We start from the raw sequence: 19,105 nt of genomic DNA, 5'->3' as shown, positions 1-19,105 counted from the left end.
AAAAGATAGCTTTGAGTTTGTCTTTTTTAAATAATGAGAAATTTAAACTACTGGCTTTGAATGGAAACTTGGAAACAGGTTACTTGGCTTCCCTCATTTGCCAAGGAAAGCTTTCCACTTATCTTTGACAAAGGACTGGAAGAATTTTCTTCAATTTAATTTAAATATTTTTGCTCCGCATGTAGAGAAATTAACATCTAATTTATGAGAAACTTCAATTCTGTTATAATAATTATGTGAATCTCTGTTTAGTCAAGGTACAAAGTCTGATTTTTATGGGATGGTTCTTTCTATATGTATCCTTTACATGCATTTGCTCATCACTGTGATAGGTTCCTATCAGTTTGCCAACACTGTGCCCTTCACAGAAGTTATGGTTAAACCAGGGGCCAAATGCAGAGTGCCAGGGAGTAACATCTGGGCATCTGATTTCCATGGCATCATGCATAGTTCTGCTCTGATAAAGTTTAATGCATCATGTTTAAAAACAAAAAAAAGGGCATTCTCTGAGCAGATCTTGAAGTTGCAAGATACTGCAATTTCTCGAATATCTTCCTATTGTAATTATGTACACAGGTTTGTAAAGCCATTGTTATGGACATGTTGTAAAGTCAATATTGGACTATTGCTTAGCAGATTTATAGCTTGACTTCTAAAAATGTTTCTGCAGTTCCTTTATAAATTGTTGTCTTTATAGTCCAGCTTAGAAGTTTTGTTATTGAGTACTGGGAACAGCATTTAATTGGCAAGTATTCCACCATAAAACCAAGGTACCTTGCTCCTGTCTGTCTGCTTTCCAGTAAGCTATAACAATATTCCTGCCTGTGCAAATCTGGCTGATGTGTTCTGTCAGAAGCAATTTTTCAACTTAAACTTTGGTACTAAAAACAAAAAAAATTTCAGCGAATTTTTTGTTCCGAGATGCCTGGGTTGATACCTTGACATTGGATTTGTGTGGTGGATGTTCATTGCCAGGTGGCCTCACCACTCCATAACAAAGCATTTTTGTTGTCCTAGGACAGTTTGCACTGGAGGCTGTCAGACTTAACCAAAAGAGACTTTTGTACAGGAAGCTTCAGCTCCTCAAAGGAAGGATATGCAGGACAAAGAGGTAAAAAGCTTCATGGCTTTGTTCAGCCATATCTGAAAGAACCTCATTGTTAGGGATGAAACCAAGACAATTCTAAGCCTGCCAGAGGTAGTAAGGGCAAGTTGTCCTAATGCAATGGGGATGGCCAGAGCTCCATCAGTGATGTTTATAGCCAGTTGTTTGGCAAGACTGTTGTTTGCAAAGCTTGTACATGATATTTCCCTGTCACAGATTGTCTCAAGCAGAAATATTCACATCCATACACAGAGCTAGTTTACACAATGGAGCCCAGTGTAGAAGGGGAGTTGAGTCTGGTGCCCAGAGCTGTAGCACTGCTTCTCCTTGCTGTGTTGCTTCTGCTTGTCCCAGCTGGCAGCTGAGGTGTCTCTGAGTGTACATCATGCAAATTGCATCCATTTTCTGTGGGTAAAGCCTCACATCATGTGAGGTTTTATTGAAATTCTGGTCCCACAACTCTCACTGAAGGAGTTTATTGGTTTTTATTCTCTTACAAGTGCTGGCTAAAATGACATTCAGGAGTATCTGTATGACCTGCCAGACTAACACAGCTGTGACAAACCAGTTCAGCACCACAAACAGCAAGGAGGTGTCAGAAGCAAAGCCATGAGCTTCATCAGTTGATCTGCTCATGAGATCTTCATTTTTGGAATCTGTGCTAAAAGGAATGCACCTGAAAGTAAATGGAGAGGTATTGAATTATTTACTTTTTTACTATAGTTATATTAATGAAATCACTAAGAGTAAAATTGGAAACATGTCCAGTGTAGTCCAGCAAGCCAGAAATCCACTGACCTATCTTAATTACAACTGCCAGTAGCAAAATGTAGGACTTGACAGTACCTTCAGAGTGATAAAAATGCAGTTTCAAGTAGTTAAAAATCAGATGAAGTCAAAATCCAATTCTGAAAAATAAATACGCTGTTTAATTAACTCTAACACCTGATTGTGGTGTGGTTCATAGCCTGAGCTGCCAAAAAAATTATTTGTGATCCTAAGAGCAGGTACATAAATTACTGCTGCTTCATTTTCAATAAATGTTTGGTAACTTCTTTGTTTACCAGTAGGTGTCACTGGAGTCCCGCAGAGAGCTGTTACTGCTTTAAAACGTCCTTTCTGCTTAATCGAACCTTTATTTCATAGAGGAACATTCAATATTTGTACATGATGACGTACATACACTAAAATGAAGAACTGTGATCAATGCTCTCTCAACTGTTTTTTCCTGCCTTAGCTACTGATAACTGTTGGTGGATAATTCAATTATTTGAGAAAGATTCTGATTTTTTTTTCCTCTGCAGCATGACTGAATCTGGCCCAAGCTGATAATGACCAAAACCTATTTTATATAAAGATGAAACCACTTAGCAGTGCTTATGTGATTACTCAGCCCTTGCCCAATCTTGCATTTGGTGGTGGGAAGAAAATGGAAAATTAAGCCAAAAGACCTAAATACTTTGTTTCTTCCTTTTTTGGGACCTGTGTTGAAAATTAGAGTCTGGGAACTGATTGGGACAGGAAGGACCTGTCAGCCACAAAACAGCTCTCTGCAAGACTGAGAAAGCATTTAAGGAACAACATTTCTTACACTTTATATTAAAGATGCAGCACTGTGCTGATGAAGACTTAGAATTGAGCTGAAGTAGAGCATCGAATGATTTTTTCCTTTTGAATGAACTGTAGTTCTTTTCTGCTGTGTGTTTGCTTGACAGCTGATCAGCAAAGGTATTTTGATTGAGATGAGCTTTCAAGTGTGCTTAAGTATCTACCATCTGAGAGGCACAAAGAGCACTAGGTGGACACTGGCGTGCTGTTCAAGCCACTTGTTATCATCACTAAAAGATAAAAGGAATTATGTTTTGTTTTCCCCAAGCCATGGTACAAGGCTTATTTTTTTACACAAACCACGTGGGGAGACATTTTGATTTAGTCAAAGCATCTTAGTTTGAGCCTAAACTCTTGCATCAGTAATCCCTTCAATTTCTTTCAAATGTTTACCAAAAAAACTGTGCCACACAATAAACATTTATCTCAGAATTTCAAGGTCACAGATCCAGCAGAGAAGTCTAGCATAAGGAGGCTGCCTGCAGGCCAGTGTATTATTAGAATAATAATGTGTTTTTGGACAGTAAATGCACTGCCTGCTCTGTTGCCCTTACATGTGGCTGATCCAGTAATGAGTCATTTCCGTGACACGTCTAAAGAAGCAGGCAATGCACAGATGTTTTCAGCCTTTTGTTCTCATTAACCACTTTCCTGAGTGTACTCTTCCACCACTCATTACCAGGCCCTCTGCTCCGTGCTGTGGTGTGATCTTTGCGGTGCTGTGATTTCATGGGACGTGGCTGCATTGCATGCAGGGAGCCTTTAGTGTGAACAGGTTTGCAAAACTGGCACAGTGTAAGGCCCTGGACACACCAGGGTCTTGTGCAACAGCCATTGCAGCTTTTTGGTGGTGCTGCGTTGTAGTCTGAGTAAAGGTGAAAGTAATTTGTTCAGAGCTCTATTCTGGGAGGAAGCTAATGAAGTCACTAACTGATATTTTGTTGCCTCCTACATTCCCATGAGGAAATCTTAATTTGATTTTTTTTTCAAGTTTCATTTTATCAGCTTAATTTGCTAGCTAGTCCATGAATTCTGTCATGATGTTCAGGGACACGTCCACTCAGACCTCATTAGTTACATCAGCTTTAATTCTCTGTGGATTTTCTTCTCCAGTTGTAGTTGATGTTGCCATCCTTTGTAGCATTGCTCACAAGCCTCAATGGCCACACATCCTGGTTCCAGTGCACCAACAAATTTGTTAATCTGATAGTGCTGGCTTTAATGACTATAGAAGTGCTTAGTTACTGACCTCCTTCTAAAAAGTAGAAGCAAGTACTTGGGAAATACAAAGGTGAAAAGAAAACTCTTGTAAATTAAAACTCAAAAGGTAATGTTACAGGTTACAGCATCTCAATGTGACAGCCACATGCAAATCCAATAATCAAAACTACGAGGACAAAGGAAGATAAAGTTTTGGTCACAAAGCTACTCTTTTTAAAAGATGAAGGAAGCAAAGCAGCAAAATAAGAAACAGAAATGGCTTCTCCCCTTTTGCTGGAGGAGGAATAGAGTAGGAAAATGACAGCTGCACCAAGGAGCTTGTTATAAGAACCAATTTCTTGATGGGTTCCCATGTTTTTCTTTCCCCAACAAGCACTATGTGGACACAGTTTGGTAGCTTTCCTTAAGGGTTGTTGCTATAAAGACAGACAGAAATTCAATAATAATGTGAAACAGAGAGATCTTAAAAGGAAGCCAAAAAAATTCAGGAAGAAGGAAAGATTGGTATTCAGTCTGGTCATCCTACAGGGCTGTGAGAGATCTCAGGTATTTGAGAGAGACAGCACCCTTTTATTCCTTCTACAACAATGGGAACTTGCTTTGTTCAAAGCACGGAGGAACCTAGACTTTGCTTGTGGATTTTAAAGCAAGGCTGCATCCTTACTGCAAATGCCTTTTTTTTTTTTTCTCCCAAAACATGTTGGCACATTGTAAAATTTTCAGTGGGAAGCAGCACAGGTGGTTACTTTCTCAGCAGAGCTTGCTGGGAATATATTGCATAGCAGAATAAAGTTTTGACCTTGAGGATCATAACAAGGTGAAAGCTACTTTGTGCTTTCCCACTAGTGTTTCACCACAGGTTTTTCCAGTAGACTTACAGGCTGATCACCTAGGGGAAAAAGCTGCACAGAAAACCACTGAGAATTTGGCTGTAGGTGAGTGACTGCTGTTGGTTCATCGAGTAAAACGAGTCTTTCCAGAGGCTCTGGCATTGCAGGGACCATGCTGCCTCTCACTTGATTGCAACAGGTGGGTGTGCAGGCCAGAGAGGAGGTAGGAGGAGTAGCACAACTTTTTTGTCTGGGCCTGATTCAGTAATGCCATGATGCAGGGAACTTTTATTTTTTAAATCATGGATATCTGGCTCTTTGCTGCACTGATATAAGCATTCATTTGGTCTGTCCAGCAGTGTTTGTTTTAACCTTTTGGTTATCAAACTTAGTACCTTGGCATGACCTCCACTATGAGGAGGCAGCTACTGAAAACTATGATCCAAAGCTATATAAAGATCCCCTGTTTGAACACCTTTCAGTCCTTCTTCTAAGGGTTCAGTGTCAGAAATTAGCAGTATTTCATTGGAAATAGCTCACTAAGAAAAGCCAAATTCTTGACAGAAATTATACTTTGCTGTACACTGGGTTGCAGATCTCTCCTCTTTCCCTGCCCTTGTACTTTCTACTTCATGGTTTGCATGGCAAGGTTTTGGTAGCAGGAGTGGCTTCTGTGAGAGGCTGGCAGGTGCTTCTCTTGTGTCCAATACAGCCCATCCAGCTGGCTCCAAGATGGACCCAGCACTGGCCAAGGCCAAGCCCAGCAGTGATGGTGGTAGCACATCTGGGATAACAGAAATAAGAAAGGGAAGAAGAAAACTGCCCAACTGCAGCTGGAGAGGGGAATATCTGAGGGGGGAGGAGATAGAGAAAACTGGGAGCAAAGTTAAGCCTGGGAAGAGGGAGGATGTGGGGAAGGTCTTTCACAATTTTAGTTTTATTTCTTATTATCCTACTCTGACTTGGTTGGCAATAAATGTAACTAATCTTCCCAAGACAATTCTGTTTTGCCTGTGACAGTAACTGGTGAGTGATCTTTCCCTGCCCTTTTCTTGACCCATGAGCCTTTTGTTGTACTTTCTGTCCCCTGTCTAGCTGAGGAGGGCAGTGACAGAGCAGCTTTGGTGGACACCGGGCATCCAGCTTGGGTCAGCCCACCATGTCTGCCCTGTGCAGCCACTGCAGCTCTCAGTACAGCCCTGCCATTCCTGCCCATCCTGTGCTGCTGCTGGGGCTGGGGCAGCTGCCCTTCCTCCAGCATCTTACTGGTGATACTAAAGCCTTAGTCACCATTTTAGGAGAAGTTGACTAAAATATGGTAATTAGTTACTTCATGTGTCTCTTTACCCTCCTGTCACCTTTGCTGTGCAAATAGCAAGGGGGAAATTCTCACCCCAGTGAACTGAAATGGCAAGGGCTGTGTGCTCTCACCCGTGTGTGCCTGTGACATTTGAAGGACAGCAACAGGAGCACGGTGACTTTTGGCAAAGAAAAAGCAAAAAGCACCAAAATGTTTAGCATTTTAAGTGGTGCTTGCTGGGACATGAAAGCACTGCAGCAGCTATGGGTGCAGCAGGACATCCTCTTCACCCCCAACCCTTCCCACCTGGACAAGAGGCAAGGAAGGAAGCACTACAGGAAGTTGAGAGCTTGAAAGGCAAATGGTGACTGGACTGAGAGGCTTTCAGTTGTGAGGAGGGCATTTCAGGCATGAGGAGCAATGGGGAGAGCTTTCCTATGAGCTACTGTTTGCTTCCTGGGTAGTGCTTCACAGGGAAAAAAGGGAATGGATTATAAGCTTATTCCCCTCTTGTGGGAAAAGGACTGGAGCAAGGTGTATAATGCTGCTACTTCTTGTACTTGATAGAAAGGATACCTACTGCTATGGTCCCTTTAAAACCTGTAGCCTCAGTCATGCTGCTGTTACTCTCAAATGCTGTTTTGTCCATGAAGCAGCACTGAGGAACCTTCCTGGCAGCTTTCTGGAAGGATGTGGCTGTCTTCATCTACACCAAGAGTATCTGCTGCATGGGAAACCTTCTGTTTTCCTCCTGCATTGCCTCCCTTTTCTTTTGGGAGAAACTGATCTAGTTTAAAATCTTTTAATGTTTTTGAAAGGCTCTGTACTAGGCTGCAGCTCATTTGGAAAAATTCTGTGTTGCTCGCCCCACACAGGTCCTGGCACAGAACCTTAAGAGGAAAACTGACAGGGGTCCAGAGTGTATTAAGATGTGATGTGTCCAAATAACTGTTCTGTCCCTTTCATGTGTTCCTTCCTACTATGTTTTTATCTCTTTTATATCCATCTTTGATGAATTTGAGCTCTGTTTTTTCAGGGCTGACTTTACAATAAGCAGCAAAGATGATAGTTTATTTGGGGGGATTGGGGGGGCAGGCAGTAATGGGAAGCTGTAGGATTCACTTTGGCTTTCTGAGAAAACTTTTAAGGTGGAAAAACTACTCTTTGAAAATGGCTGCATTATCTTCCACTGCTGTTCTCATGAAGACAAATGCCAAATGTTTCGTGTACTGCTTTTTTGTGGAAGGATTTGTGTGGTGGGATTTTTTGGTGTGAATGGAGATGGCAGCCAACAGAAATATAATTTCACAAAAGGCATAAAATGCCTGTTAAATTCCACCCTCTGAGAATGAAACATATCTACTGCCAAACACAAATGGGATTTGGCTTTTATTTGCTCTGCCATAGCACTTGCATATTTGAGGTGAGACAGATGCAAATGGAAATAGCAAAGCTTAATGTGTTAACTGCCAAGCTTAGTAAGATACAGGGTGTCAGATTTTCAAAGTACCTCAGGTATGTTGGGGCAGTAAAACTGGCACATCTCTGCTGTTCTTGAACACAACAAGGTTTGTTTTGCCATCATCATCCTCGTAAAAGGCTTCACTTACAGGCTGGTACCCAGGGTAGGATAGGCAGCACAAAAATGAGTTTAATGTATCCTCTGTTAGTCATGGGAAATTCCCTCATGACCCTGAATCTGCAGTGGTTTGGATTACTCTGTGTGGGGTTTCTACAAAGACTGGGAATACAGCTACAAATATGAAGCTAGCCCAGGGGTATAAGGTGGGTAAGAACTTTCAAATACATCCAATTACTATCATTAGACTGCAAAATTCTCTCCATTACTGTATTAGTGACTTAGGTATCCTAGCTTTACATCAGAAATAGAGCTAATTTAATTTCAACTCTTCCAGCTTCATATCAAAATAGAAACTATTTCCTAATAGTGTCTTGGTGTTACTTCCTTACTCTGGCCACATTCTTCACTTTTTCTGGTTCTCAGGACAAACTTTTATGTTGTGAAGGACTTGTCAGAGCCTCAGTGTTTCAAGCTCTCACAGTTGTGTTTTCCTCTTTGTCTAACAGATCAGTCACCAAATAAGACTATGCAAACTCAAACAGGTTTAGCTATCCATGTTACTCTTAGAGTTTAAATGAGCTATTTAGTGGCTCTGATCAAGAATACTCTCAGGAGAGCAATCTTCTCAGGTTTTGTAGTCAAATTACAGATTTTAAAGTCTGGAGCCTGTTTTTAAGGCTCTTCAGTAACTGAGTCAGGTGGTGAGATACAGCTGAGCTTGTAAGCCTTGTCTGAAACACAGCACAAACCTCAACCACACTCCAAATGGAACTTGTACTTCTCATTGCAAGGTCCTGTTGGTTTTATCTCCACTTTCTCCAGCAGTGCCAGTTGTATACTGGATTTAGAGAGCACATTCACAGCATGTTTGTGCTTCAGAAGCAATGCCTGAAAGCTCCAACACATCAGTAGAGATGAGGCAAGGACCAGATTTACTCAGAGGATCACTAAACAAAACCATAGTTTTGCATCTTCTTATTTTGAGGCAGTGATTTTGCCTTTGGGTACAGTAAATATTAAATTAAGAAAAAACCTAGAGGTATTGAGACAACTCTAACCTCTTCTGTGCACTGAAATCAGCCTCTTAATTAGTTCTGCATTTGGGACTTGCCTTGTAAAGCCTTGTAAAGCCTCAAACGATGGTTTGAGTGTAAGCATGTGATGTGAAACCATTTCAGACTCCAAAGTTGTAGAATTTCATTTTACTTTTCCGAGTTCCTCACTCCTCTGAAAAATTACCAAATTACATCTGTGTGATGTTGTTTAATGTTTTTTTTTTGTCATGCATCCTTAGTTTTGTATCCCACAAAGATTTTATGAAGTGCTGCCTACAGAATATGAAATGTTGGATTTGGTGACTGTTTGATGTCCATATGTATTTGCTGCATGACACAATCCTTGTGGAGCGTCTCTGCTCTCTGCACAGTGTGTATCATTAATTAAAGCCTCAAAGGTGTGCATAAATCGAAGGCGTGTGGGTGGCTGTAGCAGCTTGTGGAAGCGGGAGCATGTGAGAGCCGCACTTTCAGACCTGCCCCGGTCGGTTCCGGGCGCCGTGTGCCGAGCATGTTTCCTGCCCGGAGCGGATGTGGCGGCCGGGCGCTCACTGTGAGTACAGCCAGGGCGGCAGCGAGCGCAGGGGGCTCCTGTGCCCTGCACGAGGCACCGCAAACTCTACATGGAGTGCCCGCAGGGCCGCTGCAGCGCCTGCTGCCTTGCCCAGCTCCCGGGCAGGGCTCTGACCCTCCGCGGCTCCAGCCGGGCTGCGCTGCCCGGGCCGCTCCCACACTCCTCGACGGGCGCCGGGACCCACCTGGGCCTGAGCGCCATCGGGGTGGGGCCGCTCGGGGCTGCCCGCGGCGGGCCCCGCTGGCCCCGCCTTCAGAGCCTCCGCGCGGGCCCGGGCGGAGGCGGCCGCGGGGAGGCGGCGGCTCCCGCCAGGCCGGGCCACCTCGTTCCGTCCCGGCTCGGGCCGTCCCGCCGCGGGGACCCGCCCGCCGGCTCCGAGGGCCAGACCGGGGCCCTGCGGGGCCCGCGCCGCGCCGCAAACTACAACTCCCGGCGGGCAGCGCGCGGCAGGGCGCAGGCGCGGAGGCGGCGCGGGCGGCCGAGCGAGGCGCGCGGCGATTGGCCGCGGCGGCGGGGGGCGGGGCGAGCGCGGTGACGGCAGGAAGGAGCGGGGGCAAATGGCGGAGAGATGGTCCCGGGGCCCGTCCCGAGCGCGGCGATAATCCCGGCGCGGAGGAAGCGGCGCCGGAGGAGGCGGCGCCGGGGGCCCTGACGCCCGCGACACCCCGAGAGGGTCCCGCTGCCGGAGGGGCGGAGGCGTCCCGCAGGCTGAGCGCCTTTCGCAGGCGGCGCTTCGGCGGCCCGAACCCGCGGCCGGAGCCACATCGGCCGGGCCCGCGCCCGGCACTCGCCGCCACCGCTGACGCCGAGGTGGGTGCCGGGTAAGGGGGCGGCGGGGGCCGCGGAGCCGAGACCGCACCCCGCGGGCAGCAGCCCCGCCGCGGCCCCCGGCGCTGTCCCGCCTGCAGGGGCGTGCGGGGCCGCCGCCCCCGGGCCCGCGCGAAGTTGCGGGGCGGGAGTTGGCCCGGGGGCGAGGCGCCGGCGGGGAGCGGCTCCGCGGGCCGGGCCGCGGCTGCCCCGGGCACTTGTGTAATGTGGGCCGGTGGTGCGGCGGGGCGGGGGAGGCGGCCGGGCGGGAGGGGAAATGACATCAGGGAGCGCTGGGGTGACCCGGTTCCGCTCGCACACCCCCCACCCCCCCGCCGCAGGGGGAGGGAGGAAAAAAGAAACTGTCACCGTGGGATTTCATCAGCTCCTTCTGCCTCCCTGCATTTAACCTATTTTTCTTTGCTTTGATTATGTAAGAGGAGCGGTGTAGAGAGGAGCGATGAGTAGGGGTGCCTGATGGGCTTCCTGGGGAATTACCGGGCTTTTTGTCTCCAGCTGCTCCGCCGAGTTAGCGCTGGGAAACGAGGGACATCTGTGGTTTGGGGTTTTACACCTATTTACGTTGCTTGCCCCGCTCCAAATGGTGCAGCACAATGCAGGCGAGGGAGGCAGGGAGTGCACACAGAAATTGAGCAAGTGTTTTATTTCCCTCTGAGTGAAAAATCAAGAGAAAATTGTAAGTAAAGAGTAAAAATCTTATTCTGTTGATGCTCTCGTGTAAGGAGGCACCTCTTGTTCTTAAATCTAAGATACAAGTTTATAGCATAAAGTATTTCTGTTTTCCGAATACTCATCTTTTAACCTATGCACATTTTATTGAGTATTAATTTGGGTTTTGATATTTTTATTTAAAACTTCTTATGAGATGATCCTAATTTTAAAATATGCAAATAAGAAAATGGGGCTTACTTTCTGAAAATTAACTCCTCTTGACTACAGGAATCTTCTCTTTGGAACTGAAAGCCACAAGCCATAATTTAAATGTGTCATTATCTTTGCATAGGCTGGGAATGCAGTATCAAAAATACTTGAGTACTTCTTACAGTGTTTATTATAACTAATACTTACTTGAGTCTGGAGGGTTTAGGGGAGAAAAATGTGCTAGTGGTGAGTGAAATGTTTTTTTTCTTTCCTGTAAGTTGTTAGAAACTGAGATGTTAATAAATATTTTACTTTAGCTTCTACAGCTGAAAAACCTGGCTGTTCTAGTCTAAAATATTTTAGTTGCCATTACAAATATTAACTAACATCAGCAAAATAAAACTGGTAATTTAGATTTAGTTTGCTGTTTGCTTTCTAAACTATGTGTAGATAGAAACTAGAAAATTGGAGCTACCTGCAGGGGAGGAAAGCAAGAAGTTTGGCAGTGATGTGTGTGGGGAAAAGAGGAGATGGGGTTAAAGGGTGCTGTTTCCTAGCAGCAGGCAGGAGCCCTCTGAAGACTGGGCTTTAGCAGCAGAGTTCTGCTCAGCAGATAAGCACCTGCCTTCACCTTCCCTCAGCTACACCACAGGGAAAAAGCCTTTCCCAAAGTGGGTGTTCCTGTAGCTCTTCTGCATTGCATCACCATCCACCTGGTAAACTTGTGAGGCTCAAATGTGATCGTTTTAATTAATTTAATATTTTCTCCATGGATTTTCTCCCCATGAATTGCTTGGTTCCTATGGTAAGTGAAGGTTGGCCTGGTCTAATAGAGGGAGACTATTATGAGTGAGACAGTCTTGCTAGAATGAAGGGATAGAGGGACATTTCTGGAAAGCAGTCTGGCAGTTTTGGTAGATGCAAAACTGACACTTCAGGTTGAGAAACTGTGAGTGTTGAGATGAAAACTAAAATAGGAAAGGCAGTATGTCACATATTCGGGGAGTAATAATAAAAACAGTTGTATTGAACAAATAGATCATGTTAAGTCCCATAAAAATTATTTTAACTGACATTTTTCATATACTTTATATGAAGTTAGTTAACATTTCAGAAGTTAGATTTCTTTGATTCTGTACCTTAAATAACTGCCTTTTTTAGCAGACTTTTTGCCTGTATGGAGAGGAGTTTCAGAGAGAAAGATGGACTTGATTAGATTCAAGCTGACTATAAAGATTTGCAATTTCCTATCCATGTTTGGGCCAAAAAGATAGAAATAGTGGTTCACAAAACAGATATGAGGGTTTGGAGTTTGTGTTGTCATTTGTCCAGTAGTTGAAGTATTTCTTTTTGGGTAAAAATATCCCAGGTGATCTGTCTTTCTTCTTGAGTTAAACAAAAGTAGAACAACACCACATGCAAGGAACTCTTAAATGTGTTCCTGTTTGATCTGTTACTTTTACCCTTCTGTTCTTCTGAGCAGGCAGTGGAGGGGTTGTGCTTGTGAGAGCCAGTGACAGTAACAGTTTGCAGGGGCTGCTAAAGGTTCCTCCATGTTCTTAGGGGTGGATTGAGCAGTGTCTCTGTTCTGTCCCTCAGTGAATCAGATTTACTTGTGGGGATTGCTGTGCACCAGTCCTGACCACAGCACGTTACCAAGCAAAACACTTGTTAGATGAGTCTGAGTGTGAGAGATGAACATGGGATGGAGTGTCATCATTGTGATTAATTAGTACTTAAAATACATCTACAGCAATGTGAAATATTCTGAAGTTTTTGTACTTAACTGGCAAGAGATTTTTTTTATGCCATGCTGTGCTGTTGGACTCTAGGAGGAAGCTGCGTGTTCAGATGTGAAAATACTCCTGAGTTGTTTTATGAAAGTGCCTTCTATCCTTGAAAATATAAAATTAGAGCGAATAAATACCATTTTTAGAAGATTTTTCTTAAGGATTCATTGTGCCATTGGTTTATAAATGTGCAAGTAACTGAATTTCAATTTATTTCAGTGGGTGCTTAGTGCAGAACCTTTGCCCTAATGGCAGTCACGTGTGAATGAGTGAGTCTAGAAAGAAGCAGGTGGTGGATCTGCTGCTTGTGTGCCCTGTACATGCCTGGTGCTTGTAGGCCCAACAAAGGGTGGAAGTAACAATCATTTGTTCTAGAGGTGATGAATTGATGTTTCTTCTTTCTTTCACAACAGAGAATATGAAACAGGAGCCAAAATGACATCCCGATTTGGCAAGACCTACAGCCGGAAAGGGGGAAATGGCAGTTCCAAGTTTGATGAAGTGTTTTCCAACAAACGGACCACCCTCAGTACAAAATGGGGAGAAACCACCTTCATGGCCAAATTAGGACAGAAGAGGCCCAGTGTCAAAGCAGATATTTCTGAAGTTCCTAAGAAACCCAGAGTTGAAGATGAGGTAACAGAGGATCCATTTGGATTTGACAGTGATGAAGAATCTCTTCCTGTGTCTTCAAAGAATGTGTCACAGGCTAAAAGCTCCTCTCAGCTGGAACCTGGTGAAGCTGCTCAGTCTGAGGACTTCACTCCTCTACTTGAAGCAAACAGCAGAATTAATCAGCCAGACAGTGGAGAAAATGTTGCCTCCAGCAAGTGCATACCTTTTGACAATACTGTTCCTCTCTTGAAAGAAAAGAGCACAAGCAAAAGTGTGGAAGATGGAGAATGCAAGAGCAGCAGTGCTAAACTTGTAACTGCAGGTTTGTTTGCTCAACTGTCCATATACCTCTGTTTTCCTCTGATTTTGGCTGACCCCCCTTTAGACTTTGTGTTTTCAAGGGATTTTTAAGTATTCTGATAAAGCTGTGGGGCAATTCTTAATTGTAAATAATTGTAGAGTATTCTCTATTTAACCAAAAGCACAAAGGAGCATTCTGCACTTTACATACTGCTCTGAGGTCTTGGGTGCTTGTGTTGTCTGCAGATGGAGGTACAGTGCTTTAGCTTCAGGGCAGTATGTGAGTCCACTTAGCCCAGTTATTCCATAAAATGGAATAGTAACATTCCACTTCTAAAATTGCTGAGTGCATCTGTGGTTTTTAAACACATATTTTGAGTAGTGATGAGTTAGTGGTAGTAGAATTTAGTGTGGGTACGTGTTCACAGCCATGAAGGTGCAGACACAGCTTAGGCCATGCTCTGTTTTATTATTTGGGTGGAAGAGGAGTTTTCTGAACTTCAGCTGCACTAACATTTTCTGTTTGTAATTAGCACAACTCTATCAGTGTGTACATAAAAAACTTCAGACCTGTGAGACTGCATTCTGTCAGACTTCCTTTAGAGGTGTTTTTGGGCTTGGAGTGTTTGTAAGATGGCTTAATACTTTTCAGAGGGGAGTTTACAGGGCCCATGGAGCTGAACAGCACTGTAATTTTCCTCAAGTCACTCCTGGAAAATATTAGATGTTGTTACATCTCATGAGAGGTTTTTGTATAATGGGCTGATTAAACCACAGCTTCTATAATTGGGTAGAAGATCACATTAGATGAACCTAGATGAAGATGACACCTACTGACGTGCTCTGGGTTATCAAAATCAATTTTAATGAGAAGAACTTATATAACTTTCATTTCTCAAATATAGTTAACCCAGAGATTAGAAATTTCAGTGGACTTGTTCAGTTGTTAATGCAGTAAACGAGAAGATACCGAATAGTAGAAGACAGCCACAGTTCAGTTATTTTTTATATATATGTTAGGGATCTAATTCAGGAAAACCCAGGAAATGCTGATTTGAGCTATGGTTTGAGTTACATTTGTAGGATGTTTAATTGTCTTTTGATCTTGCTCTTTATTTTTGCTTCTAAAGTATTTCTTGCTTTCATATGATTTTCGGCAGCTGTCTTTAACTATGATTCATTCTCAGACTGGAAATAAAAATTAGGGGATTTTCAAGTTTGAATATTGTTTTCATAAGAAATTGAGTAAGTTCATCCCCCAGTATTTCTAAGGGGAAGAAACAGTGAGTTTGCTTGGTTTTAATGAGAGATTGTAGTAGAACAGGTTTTACAGTGAAATGGTTTCCTTGTAGACAGCCTCTGTCAGAACAGTATTTTTCAGGTTGAAAAAGAAAGTGAGAGAGCTATGGGAAGAAAATGTGATAGAGCTCTGAAAATTCATCATGTGTGAAAGGCCAAGAGGAACAGACTTGAGCAGTTTCATTGGTGCTTCCTGATTCCAGTCCTGTGGAAAATAATTAAATACAATATTTAGGACAGAAAAACTCACTTATTTAAATTCTAGAACTCCTTGCTAGACAATACTGTGTATATCATAAATATGCAGCTCTGACCAGGAGGAAGCTGATGAATCTTGATGGGTAAGTCCTTCCAGCTTTTGAGTGTGGTGGTGGTCTGAATGCAGAGGGGGAGGTTACTGAAGGAGTTGTGTTCTGCAAGATTTTGTGAAGTATTTGTTACTGATTCTGGCAGTTCAGCCAGAAGTAGTGAAGGACAAGCTGTATCTTGATCTGATGGTTCTGTTCTTTCAGAGTCTCTTACATTCTGTTGACACCCAGTCAAATGAAGATAAAAACATTTTTCATATCTTTCTTCAGAAATGAAATTCAGCTGTGAATCTTTGCAGAGCATCCTCGGAGGGTCTTTGGTTTCCTTACCCTTATTTAAAGACTGCAGTCTTGGTGGTAGTGTTTCTTTTTGTCAGTTAGTGTAAGTAAAACTTGGGTTGTTTAAGCTGCTGTTATACTTGTGTGTAAACTGATCCAAAATAAATAAAAGTTGTCTCTGAGGTCGTTGCTCAGCACACTGAGCAATTAGAGATAGTGGTGTATAGTCAGCCAGTGTAAATGTAGGAACTTCAAAGGCTTCTTTGTTGTAGTGACTGTTCAGTAAAGTTTAATGGGGAGGCTCTTTCAAAACTACAGAGAGTTAATTTGATTGATTTGGGATAGGGTTCTGGAGGATGAAGGAGCTTGGCAGGAGTGTAATAGTGTATGTTCCTCAACTGCTTACATGTCCTTGCCCTCCCCATAATAATTTTTCCCTTCCTGGTGACTCTTGAACTCCACCAGATTCAACCAGATTTGTCCAAAGGGCTTAGAGATCCTTGAGACAACAAGCTTGGCTATTCCTGCTGAGGAAAGGAAGGGGTGGGGGCTGGGAGGGAAAGCAGGCTGGTAGAAGAACATGAATATTCCCAGTGTAAGGAAGACTGCAATGTCAGCTCACCTTAACCCACATACAGCACTCTATCTCTGGGTGTAGGAAACTAGGCTGTGTTGGTACTGATGTTGAAGAAAGTGCTTGTTAATTTGTTTTAAAGTGCAGTTTGCTAGTCCTTCTCCTCATACTGCATAGACAGTGTATGAGCCATCGTTGTGTCTTAATTTTTAATATAGGTGGAGATAATGCTAGAAGTTAGACTGAGTTGAGAAATGTGACTTAGCATGGCTATGCACAAACTGAGAGGTACAGTTCATCAGTTCATTCTGCTCCAGTTGTATCATCCTGCCTCAGTGACTATTTCTCTGGCCATGTCTGTTAATTTTAGCTGATCTTTGGTATTAAAAAGCAGTTGATTGGGGGTTTGTTTTAATAGTTGTGCAGCCATGTAACACAGTTGAGGATCTGTATCTTTTATTTAAAATGGTAGAACTTGCTGGTCTTTTTTTTTTTTTAATAGCCTTCAGCTAGTGCTTGTAACAATCTCATTTTAAAGGCTTTGAGGAGCTCTTAATGTGGAAAGCTTCTCATAATCTTACCCTAATGTTGCTTGATCAAGACTTAATACTGTCTGAAGAGTGTCTATAAGTAATCCTGTATGTAGCAGGTAATTTGCAGATAGGGGTTTAGGTGAATTTGAAACAATGAAAGGCTGTTCAGTATTAATAGTTACTGTTAGGTCATCTTTGTGAAGGTAGGGAGAACTTGGTAGCTGGTAAGTAAGTTGTGTCTTTAGGAAAATATCACACTGGTAAGTCATATAAAGCAAAAATGCAGCTATTTAGAAAATGAAGCTTTTTGAGACAGTCTTACAATAGGGTGAGGTAAAAACCTTCAGAACAATATTTGGATTTTTGAAAGTCTGGTGGGATTTCTTTTTTTTTTTAACTGTTAAGTTTATTCTGTAAGAAGTAAACCCAAATAGTATTTCATGCAAGCTTTGGTATAAAAATGTGGCTTTGCAGAGCAAAGTTTATACGTTTGCCCTTTTAGAATGTTCGTTAGCTTGTAGGTTGAATTAATGTAGTACAGTTTTTAATGAAAATTCATGTCAAAGTTTGATGAATTTTAGGAGTTGCTATGGCATTTCATAGTTATATTAGTGTATCAGTATGTCTCACTTAGGACAGCTAGTTTGCCCACTCTGGCTATTTCAGCTTAGGGAAATACTTCTGGCATTGTAGTGTGAGTTTGCATTTTGACCCTGGATGCTGTGATGATCTGCTGGCTTTTGCTTTTGTGCAGTGCTGAGCTCTGTAACTCAGGCCTTCAGAGAGTCTGGCCAAGGGGTTGGTGCTCTCCATCAGAGAAGGCACTTGGGTTAAGAGATGTTTGTCATCTCTGCATATTTCATATTCTGGTTTATGGACTGAGAGAATATTCCTTTCCTGCATTAATTCTAAAAGAAAAAAATTAGGTATTTAATCATGCATTAGGGGAGAAGTATTTTAATTTGGCATAGATTGTCTGGTTTGTTTTAGAGCCTGTGAATTTATTTCTTGAAAATGTGTTTTGCTTGCTGTGGAGAAATAGAATGGCTTAAAAATCTTTCCAGACTAGAGAACGGTGTAAGAATTGTGTCCCTTTCTCCTGTGTTGTAGTGTTAAGTATGGATTTTGTGGTTATTGTGTTGGCAGTGACCTTTGAGGAGGCTCTTTATGATTAAAAGAACAAATAATTTTCTTTCCCTTAACATTTAGAGCAATAATGAAAACAGCAATTCCTCATCTTGTCATTTGCTCCTGTGTACTGGTACTCAAGCAGGTTTTGCTCTGGCAGTAGTTTAGCTCTTGGTGCTCTGAGAGAGCATTTGTCTGTTGACTGCTGTCTGATTATTTTGTTTTTCTAGATAGTTCTTCATGCCCTCATTTGTCACTTGGGGCCAGTGCACTTACAGGTAGCAAATCAAAATGGCAAGTGTAGTTCCTAAGAACGTTGCTCTGCAGTGCAGGAGCACAGGGATGTGCTCAGTGTGTCTTGGCCCAGGATGCACAACCTGGTTGTGGTTGGTGGCTGGAAAAGCACAGAGTGCAGAGAGTAAACTGCAGAAAATGGATGTCCTTGAGGAAGGAGATGGTTTAAGGCATCGAGTCTGTTCCTGACACACTATCCTGGCAGTACCTTAGAGGCTCTGTGCAAAGCCTCTGCATCCTGCTTGTGTGGGTGGGCAGCCCTATCTTTAGAGTTAAGTTTCAACTTCCCAAGTGCAGCTTTGTTACATAATTGCATTTGACCACCAGAATGTCGGGGTATTCCTTTCAAATTGTTTTTAAACTTCTGTTTTGTGTTCAACACTGACCTGGACATGGTAAATAATAGTTAAGCCAGAGTAACATCTTACTTCCTCTGCAGAGTTTTTGAGAGTAATATTTACTTTGTGAGAAAGAATTTCAGTTTAGTCATTTTCCATCCAAAAATGGAGCAGAGCTGGGGGAACCTGAATGAGGCCTGAGCATTTGGCAGTCTTAGGAGACAGCTGGCAGCAGCCATGATTAAAAAGAACTGCAGCTGTGCTCTGGTTGGGTCAAAGCATTAAGAAACTGATAGCAGAGAGGGGGAAAGGTCTGCCAGAAAATATGTGTGCTCAGAGAATTTCAGTGTTTTGAGGTTTGTTTGAATGGTAGTAGTTGTGATGGGTATGTGGATTGCTGGGGTTTATCCACAGGTCCTGTCCTCTTTAGTTGCTTTTTGGTAAGTTTTCCCCTTTTGAACATATCCCCTTTCCCCTTACACACAGTCTTGTTGCTGGATCAGTAGCCTATGTTAAAACTGGTGTGATTGTTCTCCTTTTTTTTTCTTTTTTCCCCTCTGCTACTTCTTTAGTGGTGGCCTGTTTGCTTTTTCCTGGGGTATTTTTCAAAAGTCTGAAATGGTTGAAATTCTGTTTAAATCTCAGGGCTTATACTTGTTTGCTAAAATGGCAACACAGAAAAA

General features: G+C 43.0%; 1 protein-coding gene across 4 annotated transcripts in view; it reads left to right on the top strand.

Moving 5' to 3' along the window:
* WAPL (WAPL cohesin release factor) overlaps window positions 1–19,105 on the top strand; it is a 133,911-nt gene that overhangs the window by 59,567 nt on the left and 55,239 nt on the right. For 2 of the 4 annotated variants that reach the window (XM_058028887.1, XM_058028886.1), the window contains one exon: window positions 13,168–13,691. In XM_058028887.1, coding sequence (XP_057884870.1) covers window positions 13,190–13,691 — 502 coding nt within the window. In that variant the 5' untranslated portion in view covers window positions 13,168–13,189. Of the gene's footprint in view, window positions 1–9,834; window positions 10,086–10,694; window positions 10,780–13,167; window positions 13,692–19,105 lie in introns of those variants that run through there. The other 2 variants (XM_058028888.1, XM_058028889.1) reach the window with 2 other exon arrangements.

The sequence above is a fragment of the Melospiza georgiana genome, chromosome 8 (genome assembly GCF_028018845.1).
Source record: "Melospiza georgiana isolate bMelGeo1 chromosome 8, bMelGeo1.pri, whole genome shotgun sequence".
Taxonomy (NCBI): Eukaryota; Metazoa; Chordata; class Aves; order Passeriformes; family Passerellidae; genus Melospiza; species Melospiza georgiana.
Note: the sequence above shows the minus strand (reverse complement) of the source record. Positions and strands in the feature narration are given on the sequence as shown.